This window comes from Ptychodera flava, chromosome 3 (genome assembly GCF_041260155.1).
Source record: "Ptychodera flava strain L36383 chromosome 3, AS_Pfla_20210202, whole genome shotgun sequence".
NCBI lineage: Eukaryota > Metazoa > Hemichordata > Enteropneusta > Ptychoderidae > Ptychodera > Ptychodera flava.
The window spans coordinates 20,664,601-20,689,835 of record NC_091930.1 but is presented as its reverse complement, the minus strand read 5'-3'; the positions used below and the strand labels follow the sequence as shown (position 1 = coordinate 20,689,835).

The 25,235-nt window shown below is 37.6% G+C and overlaps 1 protein-coding gene across 2 annotated transcripts; it reads right to left on the bottom strand.

The window, feature by feature from the left end:
- Positions 1-12,851: 12,851 nt before the first annotated feature.
- On the bottom strand, positions 12,852-23,812 carry LOC139129717 (uncharacterized). 2 transcript variants are annotated; one of them, XM_070695394.1, is made up of 11 exons: positions 23,513-23,812; positions 19,967-20,245; positions 18,708-19,133; positions 18,261-18,409; positions 17,593-17,739; positions 15,423-16,893; positions 15,016-15,141; positions 14,502-14,660; positions 13,840-14,115; positions 13,268-13,405; positions 12,852-13,094 (listed from the first exon to the last, which is right to left on the bottom strand). In XM_070695394.1, the coding sequence occupies exons 1-11, from the start codon at positions 23,589-23,591 to the stop codon at positions 13,063-13,065; spliced, it is 3,282 nt and encodes a 1,093-aa protein (XP_070551495.1). In that variant the 5' UTR covers positions 23,592-23,812; the 3' UTR covers positions 12,852-13,062. The 2 variants fall into 2 exon arrangements, with proteins under 2 accessions (XP_070551495.1, XP_070551496.1); XM_070695395.1 differs by having other exon boundaries at positions 18,261-18,394.
- Between the last annotated feature and the right edge of the window lie 1,423 nt (positions 23,813-25,235).

Genomic DNA, 25,235 nt, shown 5'->3' with positions numbered 1-25,235 from the left:
TGAACCTAGAAATGTTCTCTTCTATGATGTTTTTATTCGCATTCGTCGGGTACCTGAAACAATTTTAGCATGGTTGGGAAAAAATTAATGTTGGGTAACTGTCGTAATTTGCATAATTCAAGATGCCCGCTAAATAATCTCTCAATTTAATTTTTGAACTTAAAATGTTCTTTCCTGTGAAGATTTTTTTTGATTTGCATTCATATGGGTATCTGAAACAATCTAAGCTTGGTTGCCAAAAAATTAATCATCGAACATTTTTTTTCAAATATACCTAATGTAGCTAACGTTGCCGTCTTTAAAGAAGCGACAAAGATATCGAAACTTTTACTGATGAACTGACTAAGTTGAAAACACGATTGAGCTACTTGCCCACCCGCTGACTTGTTCTGTTACTGTTCAGTGAGCAAGGAGAGAGTACAGACAAAAACGCGAGATTAAAATGATTAATTTGTAAGTCTTCATTAAAATCACACTGCGCTATTTTGGAGGTACAAAGGCTTAAACATACCATGTCCCGAAAACGGCATTACAAAAAGCTGAGCTATGATGCAATGGAAGAGTGAAATCGTCTTTTCGAGGTAGCAATAAAGTCATGTGACTAAGGTCATGTGACTACAATGGCTGAACATTTCCTATAAGAACAGAACAAGACAACAAAGATAATTTAGCAGGCCTTGCAAGTCGAACCTCCCCGGTGTAGACACGCTTTAGAATGCGCGGCTACAATACTTTTAAACCTTCAAATATTAAACAACAAACAAGGGTGGAAGGATAGATGAGTGTTGGGTTTAGTAAAGGTGTTCATAAAAGACGTTAAGTCATGCTCATTGCAGTACTCATGAATAACAACATTAATTGTCACGTTCGAATATAGTTGAAAGATTATGGAACTACGTGGGAAAGCAATGTCAATATGGCGTAACAAACATGTCTATGTAGCCAGTGACCATATATTGTCTCCAAATGACGCTTCTTCTGGACTCTTTAGATTTTAATAATTGGCTGATTTTCTAATAAAATATCCTGATTGCCTGAGTAGTACAATTTAATATATAGAAGATAAAATATTATATATATATTATATATATATATATATATATATATATATATATATATATATATATATATTCGGTATTGGCCTCGACGATTAAATAAGACCTACGTAAAGGTATACAGTCACCTGTAATCTAAATATGCCCATATATGGTCAAAGGGGCGTTCCTTGGTATTCAAAATGCCCATGTGAGGGCGCTGTTTTAAAAAGCAGCCACCACGCTTAAAATCTGTGATTAGTTAGATTTTCTCTTTCCACGGTAACTGTGGCAAAATTGACACAGGTGACAGTATACCTTTAACTGACTGACAATCAAAAACAGCAATTCCATTTCAAATTATTACACAAGCTTGTAGGAAACACGGGAGCAAAGAACTTCAACAATTTTCCTCACCCAGGACTGCAATTTTAACTGTATATTTGACACATAGATTAGGCCTATTCCTTCACAGACACATGACTACACTAGCGGCTCAGCTGGTCCCTCTAATACGATTCTCTGGGTCACTGTCAAAAACTATTTATACCTTTACTATATGTTTGGCATGTAAAGTATCTCGTCAGGGTAACGTGACAAGCGAAACGCTTGGTACTTTTCAAAAATTGCCGAATGGGTGTACCCTAGCCATACCTTTAGCATATAAATTATCCAAATAGAGTTACGTGACAAAAAGCGCGGTCTCTCTACAACCCTTGGCTGACATATTGTCCAAATTGCCGGATGGGCGTACCTTAGCTATACCTTTGGCATATCAATTATCCCGACAGAGAAACGTGACACAACGCATGGTCCTTTTAACACACCCCTCCAGGCTTTGGTTACAAAGTGGCTTTATATAACTATAGCACAATGTATTATTTATATATCGAGATGTGTATGTACGGCGACCTATATAATATAATATAATATAATATGTATTTGTATTGACCTATATATGACCCATATTCGAACAATCGTTGAACGTGTGTAAGTTAAATTTGACATGGCAGTCTACAGAACGCTAAGTATAGTGAAAGTACATATAAAGGGGCGTTGGCCAGCCTCAAATGTAATTCCTCTCTAGATGTCTATTAAAAACATTTTTACTCATCAGAGAATTATTCATCGTCTTTCCTATAAAGTACTAATAAGTGAAGACATTGCCGACGAAATCTACCTTGTTTGGCCTTTCTTCAATGTCGGCCTTTGTAGCTATCTCTCTCCCAATGTAATGTGTGTGGTTATTCATGGATACACTTGGAATATCAGTAACGATTCAGAATTCAGAATTTTCCATTGTCCTAGGCTTATTAGCATAATTGCTAATGCTGATATCATAGAGCGGTCAACCAATTAGGCCAAAGTAATTAAATTCTTTGTTTTGCGTCCACTCTAAATGGGAAAAGGTACGAGTCTAAGCGGCTGAAAAACACACACAAGAAAATTAACACAATGTAATTTGATTGCAGCAAATAAAAAATTGTAACAAAATTTTAGTTCAGAAAAGCTCAGCGGTTATGTCCTAAAATTTCCTCTTCAAATACACTGTGTGTGTTTTTCATGAAAATCTTAAAAACCTAAGCGGGTGGGGACGCAAAACAAAGAATTTAATTACTTTGGCCTTAGGGCTTAGTAACCTCTCACCGGCATTTAAAACTGCTGACCTTAGAACTTTTTAGACCACAGAGCTTTTGATATTTCCACCCTCCCATGTGCGTGTTTTATGTTGAGAATAAGCGATTTGAACGCCCGCCTACCTATTTTATATCCAATCGGAGAGAAATTTTGCACACGGACAAAACCTTAAAGTAATGCCGTAATATTTTCACTCAATATAAAACCTTAACTGCATATTATTAATTCAACAACTTAACAAAATTTTAAAATAAAGCATTCCATGTTGGCACAGACCACTGCAAAAGTTGATGAGTTTCTGAGAGACGTGTCGGTAGTAAGATCAACAGAAAGTCAACCGATATATGTTCTTGCTTGAACCTTATACAACAAGTCTCAGGGCCGTACGGTGCTTTTTATAAAATTAAAACATGAACCTTAATTAAAAGGCACCTAACTAATTGAGAATCAAAACAATAACAATACACGTCACAAGGGGGACAAATTGCATTTAGTCTCACTGAGGAGAGCATTGAACTTTTTAATTTACACACAAATTTTCGTCATGGAAAAATGTGACATAGCACACGACTCCTCTTATGCGTCTCGAAATCTCTGGGTGTACCTTAAGTTTCTATTAGCCATGCAAATTATCCTACAAAAGGGACGTGACAAAACACATGGTTCTATTTTACGCTTCTCTCGATCTCTGTCAAAGGTTGCCATGATACTATACCTTGACTATATATGTGACATATTTATTATTCCATCAGACAAACGTAAATGACCGTAATAAAAAATAGCTGCATATGGTATAATGGCACTGCATGATTTACATATTAAGATGTATACGTAGGACGACGTAGGTTTTTCTGTTGCTATGCAAGTATTGAAACACCATTATATGAAATCAAGCTTTGATTAGTCCGTTGTCATTCTTCTCCTAACGTTGAATTGCCCCTTTTAAAAACGTAAGAAGACAGCACCTGTGAGCACAACTATTTGTTTAAGTTGCTTATATAACAAAAGAAAGACGCGAAAGACAAGATTCAATTTGTAATTGATATAATGTTTGAAACGACGAGAGAGACGCGGGAAATTATATTTCATATAGCTGGCTTCTGGGCGTCCGATGTTATGTTAATACGGTGTTTTCACACTGGTTCGATCTCGCAACACACGGCAGTTAGTCAGCTTGCGGAGGGGCAACACACAGACAGAACCACTCGGCCTAATCCCCACTCTCAACAAATTAGTGGTTCAATAACCGAGCTTGGTTGTTATAATTTTTCTGACTGCGACCACTCGACATTGCTGTAGAGTTCAAGGAGCTCATAAAGCCACTTATCCCTTCATGTCTGTGAACAACCTCTGTTTTACTCACTAAAACGAACTTATTCGCCGTATCGCCACCGCAGGATGGATAATTGCCATCAAGTCTACCTTGTTCGGCCAATCTTGTACTTCGCCCTGTGAAGCTAATTCTCCCATAATGTAATGTAATGTAAAGTCTCAATATTTAGTTTTATCGAGAGCCCATGGATTGTTCGCGGATCCATCGATAATCTGTTCATTTTATTATCTGCCTTTGGCTTGGTAGCATAAATTTTGTAAGCTGATGTCATAGGGCGGTCAACCAATTAGCGCTTAGTAACCTCTGACTTACATTGTCAACTGCTGACTTTACAACCTTAGACGACCGAGCTTATAGTATTTCTGCCCTCCTGTGTATGCGTTGTACGTTGAGAACAGATGAACCAAACGGCCGCCTAACATTTTTCTAATCAATCAGAAAGAAGTATTACACACGGACAAAAAGCTTCAACCAACACCGAAATATTGTTTTTCATTTATCATCAAAACCCAATCGGTGTATCAATTCAACAACTTCATAAAATTTAAATATTAATGGTTGTACGTTGGCAGAGACTACTACAAAAGCTGATGACTATCTAGGAAACGATCGTTTCTCATTATAAGAGAAATGGTTGTCGAAAGTTGCCGTGATGCAGTAACTGTACTTTGACTATACATTCAGCGTTCATAGACCTAATTATTCAAACAGACTGAGAAACGTGACAAAACACATGGTCTCTTTGATACGCCCCCACACAAGCGTGGTCCAAAGATGCCTGTATATGGTAAAACATGGCTCCGTGTTCTATAAATGCAAGATACGGGGCATATTAGTATTAATTTATGCAATTGTATTAATGAGCATTTTTTATTCTAATAATTCTTTTTCAATGCGGAATATTCATGTGCCCCGAATCGTGCATTGTATAACCCTGTTATTTACACATCAAAGTGTATACGTAGGACCACCTAGGTTTTTTTCTATCGCTAAGCGTGTATTAAAATACCAAACTGCAGCTTTGATTATTCCGTTGTCTTCAGCTCCAACGAGCGAGGTGTTCCTTTGGGACAAAATAAAACATCAACGCGTCCGACCACAAACTCTTTACTTCAGTCTGTAAAAGTAACTACGCAGGAAACCAAATATAATTTGGAATTTGAATAATGTATAGAACCCGGCCGCAAGTTCGGACAAGTGACAAAAAAGTTTGATAAGGGAAACAGAAAAAGCTATAATGCCTCTGATCATACTGGTCGGAGAAACAATACCAGACCAAAATGCAAGACGAGGTCCAGTGGCGTAAAACAGAGAGCAAGTCGACAATGAATCGGAATGCCCCAAAAAGGCAAGGAAAAAGCGATGAAAAATTGGCGAAGAACTCCTAAATTATATCGGGAAATTCTTTTACGAATGGCTTAATCGATGAGCGGCCGGTTGAATTCTCTGACAAATCCTATCTTAAATGATGGTCAGGTGGGAGTATTTTGATTGTTTAATTTATCGTGATCGTTAAACTTTCCAGCAACATCAGATGAAGGTCAACTTAAGATTATGAATTGTAATCCTACTTTTAATAGTATCTTAAGTAGTATCCTTAACTGTTTCCTAAACTACATAAGGTCATGATCGGGGAGGATTAATACGGCATATGGACTTCGTAAATCAGCCAAGCAAAGGGCTCAAATACCGTGGATGTCGAAGGTATCAGGTAACAGTCGGTCTCTGCGGTTTGATCGGAGAAAAAGTTACTGAAGCTGACACTTTTTCTATTTCTTATGCAAGCTTGTGGTTGTACTCGCTAAAATGTTGGTCTCTTGCATTCATGTCTGCGTTAAAGTGCCAACTGATTTGTACTCAAAGATTTTGTCCCACACACCTAAGACAAAATTTTACTTTATTGCACAGGAATTCTTCATTGGTTTAGGCAGTATAGCTCCTGAAGAGTGTGCTTCTCACTATTTTGCCCTGTCTTCAAATACACGTTTCTGTTTACCTTGAAAACCTTGTCCAAATTGACAACTGCACGACTTGTCAATACGGTATGCATGTGTGTAATGTTACATTTATTGTTGTCGAATGACGACATATCCCAATATTGTTTAGACAGTAGAATAAGTAAATTATAATTCATGAAATAATTGCGAATAATTGTAACTCACTTGGATCAAGAGTCTCATCGTGGTCTGTCGATTCAGTCGGCATCTTTTGACTATTGTCCTGTTTCGATTACACAGTAGAAATACACGATGTCTTGTTCTTGTAAACACCAGGCTTCCACTAAGGAACCACTCAGTGGCACAAATTTTCGCTACACTGGCGTCTTCGCTAAGAGGCGGTGTCTGTTGACTTGCAAATTTGGTTTTTGGAGGGTGTGGGTGTTTAAATTGTCTGTATATTGCAGTCCGTTGCGTTAGAACGTATTTGAATATACACATATCACCGAGGCGTTGATTGGTCGTCGTTTTGTAATGTTGATATAAATGATACAATTTACGAGAATGCCCTCACAAAATTTTATGAGTTTGTTTGTCACATGCTGTGTAAATAACGACTTAGGTACTCTGCCCATAAAACAGAAATAGTGTTTGTCGTTGTGGACACTGAACGCTAACCGTTTTTGTGTTTGTCAGACATGGGATGCCTGTCAGACTGGCCACACACACTGTCCGACATTACACAATTTAACAGTTTGTTCTTCACATGCTGTCATCAACAATGCAACGTGTCTTCGATGACCAATACGAAAGTGAATGCTTAGATGCATTACGTGATAAGTATGATGTTTCTTTGCAGATTAAACTTCAAATTATATCATTTTGTGTACATGCAGTAATGTCAAGTTCCCGAGTGGAGAGTGGGTACTGGGTGTCTGTATGTACACTTTGGGGTAGACCGTCGGTCCAGAACAGATATCAACAGGTATACAGATATGCTCCGAGTCATCGTATTGTATTACTGAGTGACTCACAAGTGAAATACACGGTACAACTTCCTAGACTAGGCGTCTACTTCGGGCCACGGTCGTCGTCGTCAGCCTACAAATTTATACTCTTTACTGAGCTTATATAACTGTAAAAATGTCTTGGTCAACTCATGGAAATTTCCCCCCCGTCTTTGATTGACACACCATTTCTAGACTGTCCCACCATTCAGGTTTACCTGTGCTTAAGAAAACGTGCTGCGTTCTCTCTCAGTAAGATCATGTGTTATCAGTCGGCGTTATATCATACATCAGAGAAATTCATGATCACAAGTCAGGGAAATCTGTTTTCGACTACAACTTTACATTAGGTTAAAGTTCTCGTCAGGTTCCGTTTGCTCAATTCATACAGATCAATCAGATGATATGACAGAATTACTATCGATGATTGGCGAAAATTACTAGTAAATGATCTGAGGGACTGGACATAAATTACAGGGGGGGGGGCGGAGTTAAACGCTGCTTCAAAAATAGTAACCCTTCAAAAGTTCATGCACAAAAATTAGTGACCCTCCCCCTTATCCGTGCATGCAAATAAGTGACCCTTCCCTGTTACTCAATACCACCCAACAAACCCGCAATGTCTTCAAGACTCCTTCTGACATGCTATACTTTTGAAGTCCTCTCCCAAAAGGGAGGCAAAATGTGGCCGATATAACGCTTTGTCCAAAAAATATCAAATCATATGTGTGTGATAATTCATGTAAATGTACTTTGCTTGAAGTGGCAGATCAAAAGTGCATGCGTGTACAAAAAATGTAATTTAGATTTCATCGATAATGTTGATTCACTATACATGGTAGTCGACTATAAGAAAACTATGAATGTGTATTTTCTTATATCAAACTAGCAATATCTGTTCATCTATAGATGTTTAATTACTGATATAAATATACTTGATTTGCGTGGGTTGTTTACAAATGCTCATGTGAACAAGATATTTGATTTTGGAATTTCGCTCAAAATGTTGATCAACTATACATGGGAGTCTATGACAAAACTGTAAAAAAAATTTCACAATTGAAAATATGCACTATTTGTGCATATATGGATCCTGAATAGTTGATATTATTGTACTTGATTAGAAGAGGGTGGTAACACGTGCATCTTTGTACAAGAAATTTGTTTTTGGAATTTCGCATAAAATGTTGATCCCTTATGAATTATTGTCTATGACGAAACTATAATTTTAAAAAAAAACAAAACTTGGCAAATCTGTGTATTTATGTATGCTTGATTATTGATATTTATGTTCGTGATTAGACTAGAGTGGTTACAAGTCAATGGTTGTGCAAGAAATTTGATTTTGGAATTTCACCGAAATGTTGATTCATTATTCATGGCAGTCTATGATGAAACCCTATGAATAATTTTTATCCAATACAAAAATAGGAAAATCTGTCCATTTATGTACACTTGATTATTGGTATTAATGTTCATGATTAGACTAGAGTGGTTTCAAGTCAATGGTTGTGCAAGAAATTTGATTTTGGAATTTCACTGAAATGTCGATTCACTATGCATGGCAGCCTATGATGAAACTATGAATATATTTTATCCAATACAAAACTAGGTAAATCTGTGCATTTATGTACACCTAATTATCAGTGTTAATGTTCATGACTAGACTAGAGTGATTTCAAGTCAACGGTTGTGCAAGAAATTTGATTTTGGAATTTCACTGAAATGTCGATTCATAATGCATGGCAGCCTATGATGAAACTATGAATATTTTTTTTCCAATAAAAAGCTAGGTAAATCTGTACATTTATGTACACCTAATTATTAGTATTAATGTTCATGATTAGACTAGAGTGGTTTCAACTCAATGGTTGTGCAAGAAATTTGATTTTGGAATTTCACTGAAATGTCGATTCACTATACATTGTAGGCTTTGATGAAACTACAAATACCTCATAGGTTATCTGATCCTAAATTGTTATTCAAAAGTTGTTCGACCTGAAGCTTCCAGTTGTTATTGATGTCATTTTGCACTATTCTGAATAGTTTGTATTCTGTCAATGTCCTCAAAAAATAAAATATGTACGTACAGCTTCATGAACATTTGACACCGACCTATACCCAATGTATTGTCAATTGGAGAATGATATCAAATAAGTGATCTCCCAAATTGTTATTGAAAGCGTCATTATAGGGGACAGTTTATATGCACAATAGAGGAGTTGGATAAGTAGAAGTCATGACAACTTAAATCAATGTGGCTGCTTGGATCATCAATACATTGTTTATTCTACCCTTAGACTTGCGCCCGAAGGGCTCGCCGAAAATGGAAATGACAGAAAATGAAAGTGCCAGGAGATATTTTTTCTTTTTTCAGTATTCCATATTCTCCAATACATGCACATGCAATTTCAGCTTTGATGCATAATAAAGGTGACCCTCCCCCATAGGCTTGCACAAAATTTTATGACCCTTCAAAAATGCTTGCGCGAAAAATGGCGACCCACCCCCAAAAAACACCGGCCCACCCCCGCCCCCTGTAATTTGTGTCCAGTCCCTGATGAGAGTAATACAACATTCCCTCTTTTAACCTAATCTGAGGACAGCAGCGAACGGAAAAGTAAACCCATAAACAGAATCTGATGCAGTAAACAAACTAACATACAGACTGCTGATTTTTACAATCTCCACGGCAAATGCATAAAATAGAGCAATTTTGAGACTGTTTCTTAGCCAAATCCCCTCGCGCCTTTTCTATAAAAAGGTCATCGATCAGGCTAGAACTTGCTAGAACAATACACATTTAGACATCGAACAGGTAAAGAAATTCTCTGTTGTTTATTGTGCGCTGATGTGACCCCAGGCGATCAATACATTTAATACGAGGAAGACAAAGAATTTAATTTGTTTCCATTCATAAATACCTTCCTTGTCAGGTACACTACAATAAAAACGAATGTATGCATTGTATATCCCATGAATGGATATTATTGTCTTACTTTTTGACAAGTTGGCATTTATGATTGACTCGAAGTTTTCCAAAATCAATGTACCTACACGTCATTTGAAATACGGATCCAGCAAATCATTTAAGGGGTACCATCACCGAGTATACATTTGCTGTGTAATGTCTCACTGACATGATAAATTCCTATCGACTGCGTGCGTTTCTGCCTCACGAATCTCTAATTTATTAGATTGTAGCGTACCTCTCCGTACAAGCTACTTATACCCCAAAGCGACATCGATAAGTGAAGAAAAGACCTGCTGCTATTTAGCTCTGTCTCTTCATCAAGTCCCTTGATTTGTTTTTGTATCAAACCAGGTGAAGCGTTTTAATTTGGACGAGGAATCGGTGTAGGGACAGGGACGCTTGTTTTTTATGAGAGTGCGCAGATCCGTAGAACCAGAAGTCATTGCCGGGGGGCGGGGGAAGAAACGGTTGTGATGTCTCGACTCGTCTATTTTATGTTTCGTTTATCATATGAAAAGTAGTAAATTGGCCATATTCAACTTATATCGACAGCTCATTGCAGTATAATTATGCCTAAGGACGCCAGAGACGATATTGAGCCTTGAGGTCATACAATTCACGTGAACAAAATCTCGCTCGTTTCATGATGTTTTATTTAATTAAATCCAACGAAAACCGTTCATAGGTTTCGCCGTATTGACACTCTTCTACCACCGACATTCCAAGCATTGTGTGACTTAGCTAGGCGTGGCCTGATTTCGCTTCGTGTCGGTCATGGGATTCGTGTAGGTAGACCGTAAGGGTACACTGTAGAGTGTAAAGATTTACTACCAAGCCTGAAGAGTCAACTTTGTTCGATACTTTACCCAGGTTGGCACAGCAGACAAGTTACCACCTTTGTACTAATGTTACCGAGGCAAACATGGTACAAACATTGTGATTTATTGACTTTGCCTGGGAGGTAAGTATACGACAACCTTGGCCTTTAGTATGATTTACAGGGGAAGAGTTGATCATGTTTTGGTTCTGTAAAAATTCCAATTAAGACTAATGAGAATATTGATAATATTAAGAGAAGGTACGGTCGTAGTGAGTGGCGAAATTAACCAATATATGTGCCAGAACACGATTGGAACTAATTTCGGATGATTGGATGGGGAAGTAGTGTCTATATAATCTGCAAATTTGAGCAAATTTGCAAATTTAAGTTATGCACTGCATGCTTTTTTATGATTGCAAATTGCAATATTCAGCTATATAGCATCTAACACATTTGAGAAATTTGAAAAATACGAAGATCCAATTATCTCAAATTACTTCCTATCGTGGAGTGGTTTGGAACAAGGGAAGGAAAATAAGTCCGGCCGAAGATGAAAACGTTTGCTACGGCAACTTTCCACCTCTCTTAAAGGTTGAAGTTTGCCAAGACTATAGATGATTGAATTTCGAGTGAATATTTAGTCACAACGTTGGAAGATACCTATCCAAAGGTACGAACAACTGAGATACTAAAGTTGGGATGTTAAGAAAATGGTTTTGTGGCGATGGGCTAGGTCAGGTGGACAAGAATAAATGCCCGCCATGCCAGCGTTTCGGCAATCTTTAGTGCAGGAGGAACAAGACTTGCAAATACGCTTTCCATTACCTTTTCTAAAATTGATAATAAAATTTATTCAAAAAGGAAACTTTAAAATTACACATACTGGTGAAAATCATGTCAACATAGCTGTTAAATAAACAACGAAAGGAAAATATAGAAGATACATAAAGGAGCTTCTTTGATTAATGAAATCAATTTGAAGTACAAAATTTGCCTTGAAAATACTGAGTACTAAATATGAATGTCAGAATTTGTACTTTAATTTCAATTTAATCTGGCCGACATGAAAATTCAGACACGATATCATCAATTACATGTTTGATCCTATAAATAAGAGTACGACGTATAAATCCTAAAAGACAAAGTACATTTCATTTGCATATCATACATAATTGAAAAGGCTGTCGATTGCATAAAGGACAAATGATTCAGTAGACTTCCAGTTTGAGTGACGAGTAGTAATACTGCCCCCTAACGGTTGACATGACTTCTGAACTCGATTGAAAAAATACAAACATTCACGAAGTGTTACCTCGCTCAATGAAATCACAGGGCGCTGTCCTCAGAAGATTGCTTGTTGTTATTGCAGCGCAGTATGTATTTGTGATCAGTTTGCTTAGAGATAGAATAACGTCACATGTCTGTCCTGCCGAAGACAGTTTTAACTTGTCTCCTGGATGTTAAGTGTTACAAACGTTTAACTTAATATACGTGTAACGCTAAAACCGGATTTTCATAACTTTGACTCGATAAGACATGAGTGATATTGCCTTCTTCGTCATTTACTTTTCAAAAACAAGCATTATATTAATCAATATAGCTTTATCTAACAGATCTTTTGAATATTTCAATATATGAAAAAAGAGCTATAAGCCTCAATGTAGTCATAGCGGAAAATAATATACAGGCAATAAGTTGTTAATCAGTCCCAGTAAAAATAAATTAAGCTATCTGGATATTGAATATAAAATCAAACAAGCTGGTTTACTGATTGCCCCGTACAGATCAAGGCAGACTCTCGTTAAAGGTAGCAGTACAAAAAATACAAACTCTAATATCGAAAAAGACGTTAATTTCTAAATTTAGTACCTACCATTTACCTACCTACCTACCTACCTACAGTATCTATCTATCTATCTATCTATCTATCTATCAGTCTATCTATCTATCTATCTATCTATCTATCTATCTATCTGTATACACATTCTCTCTATATCTATCTATCTATATATCTATATATCTATCTATATATATATATATATATATATATATATATATATATATATATATATATATATATATATATATATATATATATATATGGGCAGAGTTATCTTCTAAGCAGCTATTTGTATAATGCTGTCAAATGTACCGTGCAAAAATCAATCCACCTGTAATAAAAATTGTTTCTACTATTTTGCTAATATCACGAAGAAAAGACGAATTCGAAACCAAAATGTTGTATCCCACACATTGTTTTCTCTTCAATGTGTAATCACGCAGATCATGTCCAACTAATTTGCAGGGGGAAGTAACTCCCTACAGCCATATCGTCTTCTCTGGCGGGAAAACTGCATGGAATAAAGTGAAGTATCTTTTAATTACAAAAATACAAAATATTCTAAAAAAATACAAATTATTCAACGAAGTGGTGATAAAAGCTCAAAATTGCACGAGTTAGGCATAATTTGCATTTTCCTTGAACATTCAAAAATTCTCAACGTAAATTGAGTAAACAACTCACCCTCAGTGTAGTGCATCTTCTGACTCTCAATCTTCTTTAACATGTCAATATGTTCAGGAAACTCTATCTGATCTCGATATTCCCGATACTTTTCGAAATTCTTCTTTTCCCGATAGAGGGCAGCCAAATAGTACAAACCTGTAAATATGAATAAGCTATGTTAAGCTCCTATTGACATATTCGAAATGGTTAGGCTCATAAGTTTATGAAATCAAATAAAGTGTCTGATTAAGCGGGTTGCATTCAAAAACAAGTTTACAAAATCAAAAATGAAGACGAATTCCTTAAATTCAGTCGAAATGTTTGTTCCTATCTCTTTTAATTCAATCACATAAAAGTATCATATACTATTGAAAATGCATTACATATTGAATTATGTATACTTAGGTCAGTAGGTTAGGTAGGTAGGTAAGTAGGTAATTATACTCTGTATATGCCTGAATACAGTGTACATGCTTGCAAACATATTGTATGCATCCATGCCTGCACGATTGCATGCATCCCTCTGTGTACAACGCCTTATCTTAAAATTTACTCGCGAACTGATACAAGTGATCCATATGTGTTCTTACCCAATTGAAATGAATCATTGGTCTTTGGGATTTCTTTCTGTTTAATATTCCAAGCTTTAAGTAGCAATTTTTCAGCCTTGTTGAGATCCCGATTGTCCTCTTGGATGAGATAGTTCCTGGCCAGGTTTGTACAGCTGATGGCGATGTCAACATGTACATTGGTGCCGTACTTTCTTTCCCAATACCTATGTCGCATATCTAGGCTGCCTTGTAGGTACTTGAAAGCTCTTTTGAAGTCCTTGATATCCTGGTAATAACGGCCAAGTTGGTGTAGGGCTAAAAGAGAGGATAAATTTTCATGACTTGTCGAGCGAACTGTTGGTATAGTTGCAATAGATACGAATAAGAATACATTCACACACAGGAGAACAATCATTTTAACTTCGCCTCGGCACAAATCCGATCGTCTTTCGGCTGGAGCACCGATTAGTTTCGACTCTTACAATATTATGTAAAACAACATTATATTGTAGACGTATATACTGTTGGTTTTTATTGATTAGTCCTATTTAATTCGTTCCTCAAGAATAATGCTATTCATTCAAAAGTGCAGATTTGGTGAAGAGATGGGGCGTTTTATATTCTCGGGTATTTTAATGGTTAAATGGTCAAAATCCTTGGTGTGATGATGATGTTATCTTATACATCTAGTATATACTTGCCATGGGCAACACTGTAGTGGTCACTTGTGTTATCATACTTGTAGTACTCTCGTTTGATCTTGAGGGTCTCTATCAGCAAACTTTCTATCTCCTTTCTCTTTGTTCCATCCTGCATATGGATCGGGTTGTTTTGTTGAACTCTGCCTACGCCTTGCATAGCTGTAAGACAAAGGCCAAGACATTTCAGTGGTTAAACATGAGAGAGAACGAGAGAGACATATGCTTTATCCTTAAAGGTATACTGTCACCTGTTCTAATTTTGCCACAGTTACCATGGAAAGAGAAAATCTAATCAATTACAGATTTTATGCGGGTGGTCGATTTTTAAAAACAGCGCCCTTATATGAGCATTTTGAATAGCAAGGAACGCCCCTTTTACCATATATGGGCATATTTAGATTACAGGTGACTGTATACCTTTAAAGAGTGTGACGTTTAATTAGTTTTATAAAGACATGGAACTGTGAAAAGGGACTAACTGTAAATCATGAGAAAAGGGGTCATAGCTAAATACCGAAGGTTACTCTTATGTCATTGGCACCATATAACTTCTTATACAAAGCAAGACATTCTTCAAAGCATTCTTCAGCCTCAATGAGTCTGCCCGATTCAAAGTTGACTTTTCCTAGGAAACGCAACTCTGTAAGAAACAAAGAGATCAAAGGAAATGTTTATGCATGATAATAATAAAAAGCGGAAATTTCAAACGTTTTAATCTGTTAATAAACATATGGTTGAGATGTTTTCTAAAACAGGGCCAAATTACTGTGGGCAATGTCCATAGGCCACCTTCTGGTGAGCCTTCTTTGTGTTTGTCTTTGTATGTTTCACGATGCTGCAGAAATGTTAGAGAATTTGACAATCAGCGATTAGGACTTGAATTGACATGGATGCAAAATTTCAGCTGTCTGAACAACCTACCATCGGCAAGATCGTACTCTGAGCCTTTAGTTCTCCATCTGCTGAGTCTGGCCATCAACTTGTATAAGAGGCGAGCATCCTTCGTGCGCCCAAGTCGTCTCAGGTAAGTGCCAACAGAAGAGAACAACGGTCTGGTATTGTTGAGGTCTTGAATGTCATCCTTTTCCAGGGACTCAATTTGTCTTCCAAGAGCTAAGGTATGGATCGCTATCATCAGATGCCGGTCTTGAATGGGTTCACTGAAAAGAACTTCAAAGTTGTCAGCGGCTGCCTGCTGCACCTTTGGGAACATACCCTCCAGTATACGCATGGCGTTGTTGAGGCTTCTGATTTTATCCTCACGGGTGACGAATTTCAGGAATACAACCTGTTGGACCAGATGGTGAACTGTGAAGGCCCCGAACCTTGTAAGTTCATTATCAGTGTGCTGTTCTTCGTGATGTCCAACAACCATCGTAGCTAGAGAAACTTCCTTGAGTTTTGCTAGGTGTTGATGAACTCGCTGACATATTTCGACTCCGCTCCTGGATTCTACTCTGAAATGCACTTTAAGATGATCTCGAAGGGCTCCATGGACCAGGTATATTGCGCCATCAACGAGAAGGGCGATTTGTATTCGAGATGCAAAGCATGAACATAAAAGAATGAATTCTTTTGTCGCAGCATCTTCACACAGCTTGTCATAGTTCAATTTCCAAGTTGTCAGGAAGTCCTCTCGACTTGGGTCAAGCATCAGGGCGAAGAAATTCGCGTCGGTGTCTCTCTGAGCTTTAAGGAAGGAGACAATATCATTTTCCTCCATTTGGATTGGAGCCTTTTCGAGCTGACCACTGGTGAAACTCTTCAACTTGAGAGTGTTGTTTTTTACGACCTCTCGAAACCGGGAAGCATAATCTGGCTTTAGACCATTTGCTTTCAGCCAGGCAGCTAATGGATCAGTTTCGGCAGCGTGTTTGAAAACATCGAGGCGGCATGTCTCGTATAATCTTCTGTACTGACTGAAACTTATGTTGTACTGAGTGATGTACCTATTCGCTTGTCTTAGTGCAAGAGGGTAGCCATGCAAACCACCAACATCGACAAGCCAGATGAGAGCTTCATACTCTTCTTTGCTTGAATATTTCATTACTTCCAACTGTCTTTCAGCATCTTTTGAAGAAACATGTCCATTATTACCAGACATCTTTTCTCTAAGCAGATAGATGGCTGAGTCCCTACCATTCATGTGGCTAACTTCCAATAAGCGGCTGTTTTTATACCAATTATCCCAACCTACGCCAACCCTGGATGTTAACAAGATGTGACCATGGCGTAATGGTGGAGTGCTAGGGAAAACAGTCGCAATGAGTGCTATATCATCAGCGTCATCGATGACCAGGAGCCAGTCCTTATTCTTGTGTAACCATGCCAGAGCCAACCGTCGTATGTTACCAGGTGTAACATTGTCATCATCTAACTGGATGTTAATCGTCTGGATGTGAAACGTTTATGGTAAGTTTAAAATGTGGAAATGCTGTGCAATCGTTATGATATTATGTGACAACAGTTTAATATACAAAATAATGTTATGAACAATACGAAGACAGATTAATACCTCTGGCATAATTTCGCGAACGGGTCAATTGACCTTTCAATTCAGTTCGTTGAAAATCCATTAACCACAGCACACGGTGAATATTACAAACAATTATTACAAAATAATGTTTCAAAACTGATTGGTTATTTATCACTATATAGCATATGACAAAACTCTAACCAATACAAAATCGGTTGTTTTGAGGACTCTTTGCGTGCGTCATTTTATAAGCTCGCGATTTCAAGGAAATATCCCTTCATTTCCTTTTCCCAAAATGAGAAAGCGAAACACATGTATGTAGAATTCATTCAAGACATTGGCAATTAAATAGCGACGGACGAACATAATGGAAATAATAGAAAAATTGTAAAACCTCGAAGGAGTGGCAACAAATAGATATTTGCAAGAATGCAAAGTTGATTTACCATTCCATTGATGAAAAACGATAACATCTGGTATTGCATAACAATTTGACGACATCAGACTCAGAAACCACTTGAATAGTAAATTGGGAAGTTATTGAATAGTAAATGCGTTTATGTCTGTATGTTTTTGTGTATACTGAAGTGTAATAATTATCAATCTCGCACTTACCATCAACAATTTCTTCAATCCGAAATCGATCGATGAGTTAGATTGCCCGCTTATGTAAAAAACTCCACCTGTATACTTTTTCCATTCCTGATAGACATAACGTGTTGCTATTTCTGTTTTGCCACATCCACCGAGACCACTCAATACCTGAAAACCAGAGTAAACATGTGAAATCGAACGGGAAACTATGATTTGTATATAATACCTCTCTCTCTCTCTCTCTCTCTCTCTCTCTCTCTCTCTCTCTCTCTCTCTCTCTCTCTCTCGATCTCTCTCTCGATCTCTCTCGCTCTCTCTCTCGATCTCTCTCTCGATCTCTCTCGATCTCTCTCTCTCTCTCTCTCTCACGTAACATGGAATGTTGAAGTATTGTAACGGCGCAGGTTATTGTGAGCTCAACCGAGCATACGTTACTATAAATGTAATAAAATTTCGGGAAGGTCGTAAACATAATATGGAGTGTCCGTGATCTATCTTTAGAGATTAAATCGATGCTATCAGAATTTTAATATTGATCCTTTTGTTTGCTGGTGGTCAGTATTTTGGGATTCAAACATGTTCTCGTCTTGAGCGGATGAGGTAACAAGACAGTTGAGAAAATGAGCATGGTGTATACCCACTAGTAATCGAACTGCTACTGGTTGACAAGTGTGGCGGCGTTAACTCACCTGTACCAGCACTTCACCCGGTTCTGCGGGTCTACAACAATGTTCCTTGTACTGTTTCCGTATCTTTTGCAAACATCCCTTATGGCTTTCACCACCAAAGACTCTTACAGGTTGTCGCAATTCAACTGGCAAACCTAAGGAGATATGACCTATGGAATATTAAACTTGTGTGAGAAAGAAAATTTACATTTTTGCTGTCACGAAAGTGTTGACGAACAAACAGTAGCTGTATACAAACTGATTTTTGGTCCTTATTTATTTGATTTAGTTAACCCAGGAATATCCTCTTGTCTTTTTGCAAGAGTCATACTAATGGTAATTACTGTTGGTGTGGATACCATTAAATTCCATCAACACAGCCGAAAAGTTTGTCTCGTATTTCACTTTTGATCAGGCACATTTTGTGTTCACAGCCGATGTACATCATTAGTGTTCGTTAATACTTACCTTTTAAAGGATCTCGCTGACGGACAACTGCCATCACAGTAGCTGCAAAGAGCGTGATGACGAAAATACTGCAACCAGTACCTTTTATCAGTGGTTCGGTTTCTCCGAGGTTGCAAAGTAGTGGTACTACCATGGATAACACCATGACAGCAAAAGATACCGCGAGCACACCTGTAAGCCGAGATCTCCACAGAGGCGTTCTTGTGCAGAAGTGAAATCTTTCCGGTTGGCCTGGCATTGGCATAGAGGCTGGCATCGGTTCCTGGTATTCCTGTTCCTCAGAAATCCTACCTATTGTCTCGGGTTCGGGTTGTAGAGCACTTTTTGTTCGTTGGCTTTCTCTTTCTTGCACTGCTATGGTGCGCATCGTTCCTATGCCAGCTTCTCCAGTTTCTTCCGTTGACGACGGAATGGTGGGGCAGTTACCTGTAAGGGCAAATGTACCGATAAAACTTGTTTTTTGGGTGTTCCTTGTCTTATGCAATATTTGTATGGTCTGTGACCCATCTGTCGATTCTGTATTAAATATACGTGCAGATCATGCCTGTTATGATGAGTGAAGGAAGCGAAAGTGACGAAAAAGTGAGCTCATGACACATGAGGTTGTAAACGCCTCGAAAGTGAAAGACAAAAATCTACTGCTCAAACCTTCCACAAGGAAACGTTCAATCACTCCCGTTCAAGGTCAAAAATAAAATAGTTAGGCATCACTTACAAACTTTGGCAGCGGAGAAACAAAACTTTACATTTATTAGAAAATCAAACTCCCTTGTGGTAATTCTATTGTGTGGAATTCTATTTAATGGAAATGTTCAATTTCCACTAAAATAAAATGTGAATCGTGGTGAAATAATAGAAATGTCATTTTGTCATTACAGTGATGTACACATGCCTGCAATTACTGTCTCTTTGATAGGAAAACACATCAACAAGTACTGCATCCTAATTTTAAAACGATCATAAAAACAGTGACAGCATTCGATAACACGATTGGAACTAATTTGGGATAATTGGATTTTCATATTTTGCAAATTTCTCACAAGTGTTAGGTGCCATATAGCTGAATGTTGCAATATCGCATATTACTCATAAAAACAAGTATGTATTATAAAAAGAAAGGCAGGTGAGATAACATTTGCAGATTAAATCGACATTACTTCACCATCCAATTGTCCCAAATTAGTTCCAATCGTGTTCGATGTACTTTTTTTCCTCAAGGTGGGGAGTTTCAACTGATGATTTCGTCACATTTGACCTACCAGATAAGAAGGAATCTGCTGCTGTGTGAAGACCAACATGTCTCAGAGCGTTAGCGAACCAATAGTCGGTTGCCTCATCACCGTTCCTCAGAATCCATTTCCACACGATCTGATATTTGAACTCCTGGTAACCCTTGCCGGAACAGTCGAATTCGATAGTCTCTAGCTCACTCTCGCTGGAAAGTAGATGCCGACCGAACTCTCGGATACTGGTAGAAGGTAGGTTCTCGGTCGCAACGACGTATTTGAATGGTACTGACGAACATCCGTGCAATGTCCCTGTGGCAAAAGAAGACAGCATATTTCTTTGAATTTCGGTCGCAGTGATTGCAAAAGGGATTAACTGGTTGTACTGGGGAATATTTTTTTAGCGGCTAAAATTACGTCTCGGGCCAAAGCGCGTCCCAGTGTTCCCAATCAGGCTGCCACCGTTATGGACGGGATGCAAAAACTAAGCTCAAACCGAGAAACCAATTTTGTTTGATAGGAGATATTATTCTTTTCTCACTGACTCCTTCAATCGCTTTGCCGTGAGTCAAGCGGGAAAACCAATGGAAGCCTGGGTTCGTAATGTCAAACTTGAAAGCCAGCACTGAAATTACACTCCAATTTAAGGAAGTATAGAGGTATGGACAGGCCATTTCATGCGGAAGATAGTTCAAAAAGCCAAAACAGTGAAACTACGGAAGAATGTATGTGTCATATCGGCGATGGAATATTGTCACGTGCTAGTAGAGAAGGAATTGCGTAGAACTTCCCTTCAGAGTATCACAATAGCAAAAACGCTTTAGCAGAACTTAGACCATAATTTGTATGCCATACGTCCTTATCACTCGTACACATACGCCTCTGAAAGTGTGTCTGCAATACGTATCTAGGCATACGTGTGTCAACTGCAAACAAAGATCAAAGGATAGACACGTTTTGAGCGTGATTTGGCTTTTCATAAGAGACATTAGATGAATGCACACGAAAGTGTTCTTGAATAAACGTATTGAATGTTCTGCTATGGAATAAAATAGTTGGAAAATTACAACATTTCCTAGGAAAGCAACCATACGGCAATGTTATGTTAAACTTTGGGTAACCAGGTCGATATGACGTCATCAAACGACTGAAAACGCATGGATCTAAAATCGTCCTCTTTTAAGTCAACATTTCTTTTACTCATTAAATGTAGTATTCACGGTTTGAAACTTAAAATTTTAAAACAACCGTTTTACATATCTTAAATGGTGCCTCTACTTTCTTTTGCATTGTTTCAACCCCAATGGGAAAAGTCATTAAATAGAGAAAGGAGTACTACTTTGCGATGGCATCAAGAGCCAGTGGGGAGAAACTGACGTTGATCTGTGTTCAACATCCAGGCTCGTTTTCTGTGACAGTAAAGCTATCATTAACATTTTTCCATCGCACTCTACGTGACAAATTTGATTAATTATCCCTCTGTCAATAAACATTACACGTTTCGCCTAAATTGCTATATCTAATCACTTTAGTAATACAACAGTCCCGTTACCAATAAGCCACTTTTATATCATCCAAATGAACTGCATTGTGCTGTTACTGTGTGTATGAGTGTGTTCGGGTAGTTTCAATTGTTTGCAAAAAATACGTACCCGCATCGGATTTGTTCAGCCCTGGGCGTTCAAGAAAAAAGTATTAACGCTCTGTAATGCTTATATGGCATTTGGCTTCTTCTTTTACGTTACACCGAATAGACTGCCTTTTCCAAAAGACACGCTAGCTTAAAGCTAAGCTTATGATTGGCGTGACTTCAGTGACCCAATTCAAGCAAAATAGTCCCCCTTCGTAACACTGCTTATTCACAGCTATTTATGCGCCTCACCTATAGCCTCGGACACACAGAAGTTGTCATGTATAGGTTATGCAGGAATAGCGTTGGTAAAGAGGGTATTGCTTTCCATGTCTTGCAGATTTAAAGAATTGTAGAATTTTATACGTTGCTTTCCCTATCAGTCTATATTGTATTCATTACCTCAGCATGTCTGACGATGACACTTAAACCATCATGGTTCGTTTCAATGTAACATTTTACTTTTCTCTGATAGATAAAATATGAACTGCAATATACAGAATAGAAAGTTTACAATAAGTTATTAAATTAAAACTCATTTCTAAGTTACCCTCTAGTGAATCAATTGTGCTAAGAAGTTGCAGCATCGTCTTATATATAAATTATCGTGGCAACGAACTTCATCTTGCTCCTGCAGCAAAGTGTGAAAAGCGCAATACGTTCCTTGTGCAAACTATGAATTAAAGGTATTATATCAATAGTTTGCAAACAGAAAGTAGTACTTCTCGAATGGGAAGTTTTGGAGCAAGCGTCAACTTACTTAATGAATCATCTCTTTCTTTAGTTTTTTGGGCGTGAATACCTATCACGTTTTGCCGATTTCTGCGCTTACATTGAGTTGAATTTAAAGAACGTTGTAGTGGAATGACTTTCTAAACTAGAACACCTCTGACCGCAACAATACGTTTGTAAAAGGTGATAACACTGATGAAAGCATAGACCTTAGGGTCTATGATGAAAGTAACGTATGTTCGGAAACATTGACAAGCGTAAGTTTCGATCCTATTGAAAACAATGAAGGTCGACCATTCGAGTAACTTTGGCGTCTTTTTAAATTTTCAATTTTAAGCAGCTTTTTAGTGATGATGTGATGCATTTTTGTCTGTGTTACGTTTAAAGTCCATTCAAAAATTAGTTCACGACCATAAGCGTATTAACGTTCGACACAATCTATATGTAAGATATGGAGAAAATCTTGAAGGTTATAGTTATCTCCTGACCACAGCACGTACATTTTGTTTTGTCGCACACATATGCCTTGTACGCTTCGCCTATGCGTATTACAGCATAATTGCACATTACACGTGTATCGGTTAAAGGTTGGCATGAAACACAGGATAAATAATTTCTCTTTTTTCTCACCGACGACGGTTCATTTGGCTTATTAACTCTAGCGACGGGGAATCGTGACAAAACACGCACAGGTCGTTCAAATGCGCCCCTGTCGGACGGAGGTCTAAAATGTTGCTGTAAAATAGTAAGATTAGACAGCCTCATCTATGGTGTACGCACGACGACCTCTGTGCGTCTGTCGAAAAGCAAAAGTATACCAGCATTTTGGTTGGGTAATGCTAGGTCTTGAGACTCCGCTAGCTTCAACTTATGAGTCTTTCTCACTACTGTTGACCTATCTCAAAAACTACATTTTCCTTTTCAAATCCTAATATCATTTACAAACGCCGACAGCTCAGATTGTTGTTACGGCGTGCATGTCTGTGACAAATGTTATTGTTTACAAATAAACTTTAGCCTAGAAAAGAAATCTTTTATCCAATGCATCATAATTTCACATCACAAAATCGACTGTTTTGGCCCTGTCGAAAACTTTGTAATTCCAAAGACTGCAGGGTGAATTAAAAAAAGAAAATTGATTTGTTGTACTTAATAACAATGGATAAACTGTTACACTGGATTCGTGTGGAATAATTGCAACAAAACAACCAACTCACCAAGCGTCTTAACACCACTAAGGCCTTTCAGCATATCCTTATCATTGTCCTGTTGCGAACACTCTCCGTTGATCGCCATGCTCTCGCAAATCGTGAGGCAAAATAGCCAAATACCCGACACCAAGCTATTGTAAACACAATGCTTCTCCTGAGAGGCACGTCGTGACACTCGCTGAAATTTACTTTGGTCTTCCGTTCGGAATTTGCCAGCTCTGAGCTCAAAGTGGTCGCACACCCGCGTCCCGTGATCATTTATACTAAATAATGGCCCTGTGGGGACCAATTTCACAAGAACACAGGATGTCAGACACCGAAAGATAAATCGTACGGCTTTGGTTCCGTTTTTTAGTCCCTGGGCGTTGTTTGCATCACTGACGACCTCACCAAAAGGTTAAGTCTTTGATATGGAAATTTGATTGAGGAGGAAAGAAAACACATGATAGCATTACGGTCGGTCCCACATGGAACTTATTTGCAATGCAAATATCGACGTTGCTTGGATTGGTTGTTAAGCCATCTTGTTGATATAAGTTATGCGATTCCGAGAATTCAGATTACATTTATAATAAATTTCCTGAGGATGCTCACAGAAATAAAATGTTTCGCCCATTTGTCAGAAATAGCAGAAGAACGGGCGTAAATTTTGTGAATTCAATCAGCCATTTGCAAAGACGAATTTTTATATCTGACAACAAGCTCGAACAATTTGTAAAGGGGAAGGGGTATCGTGCCCTAAATATGGCGTGCCACCCAAACAGCAGTCTGTCTATACGTCTCATCATGGCACTACCGACGTTTTTATGCCTTTGCACGCGTAGTTACATTGCTTTTTCCCGATATAAACGGTATAACATTGCCTATTTATAATAATAATAATAATAATAATAATAATGTAATAATAATAATAATAATAATAATAATATATAATATATAATAATAATAATAATAATAATAATAATAATAATATAATAATAATAATAAATATTTATAATAATAATAATAATAATAATAATAATGTAATAATAATAACCTTTATTTCGAGAACCAGCTCATAGAAAAAAGCAAACTTGAAAGAAAAACAGACAAATACGAAGACAAACTACATGCTTCCATAAAAATGTCTCAACAATAGAATACAGAGATTCTACAAGCATAGTAAAACCTTATAAACAATCTGTCATAAAACATTTCCACCATCTACTCCCTTTAATAACATAACCACACAGGGCTGAGCAGACTAAAGTATTTGTACTTCTAGTCAATCTAAGATAAAAACCATCCCTAGCCGCACGAAGTTTACTGTCAAAGGTCAAAATGTGATTACGTACAAATGTTTCACTTATGCTGAATCTTTGCTTAATATTCAAAAGAATTCTATAACTATTATTATAAGCAACACGAATGTCGCTCATACTTCTTTTGGAGAAGACACTCTATAAATGGGAACAGTACATTGAAGAACAGAAAGTTTGAAAAGGCCTAGTTTTGACCAGAGTTGAACAGCTATGAAATTACGAATAAGTGAATTTGCCTGAGAATACAGCGATCTCATTTGGCGCATTATGTCATCATTGTCATTTCCAATCTGGCTGACGATGTATCCTTAAGAAGAATTGAGGTAAACGTGAAATTTTGTACCTTGGTGATTTTACAAACAAGCACTTCGATTTCTTAGCATTAAAGATAATATCGTGGACAGCAGCATAACTACAGCACTTTTTAA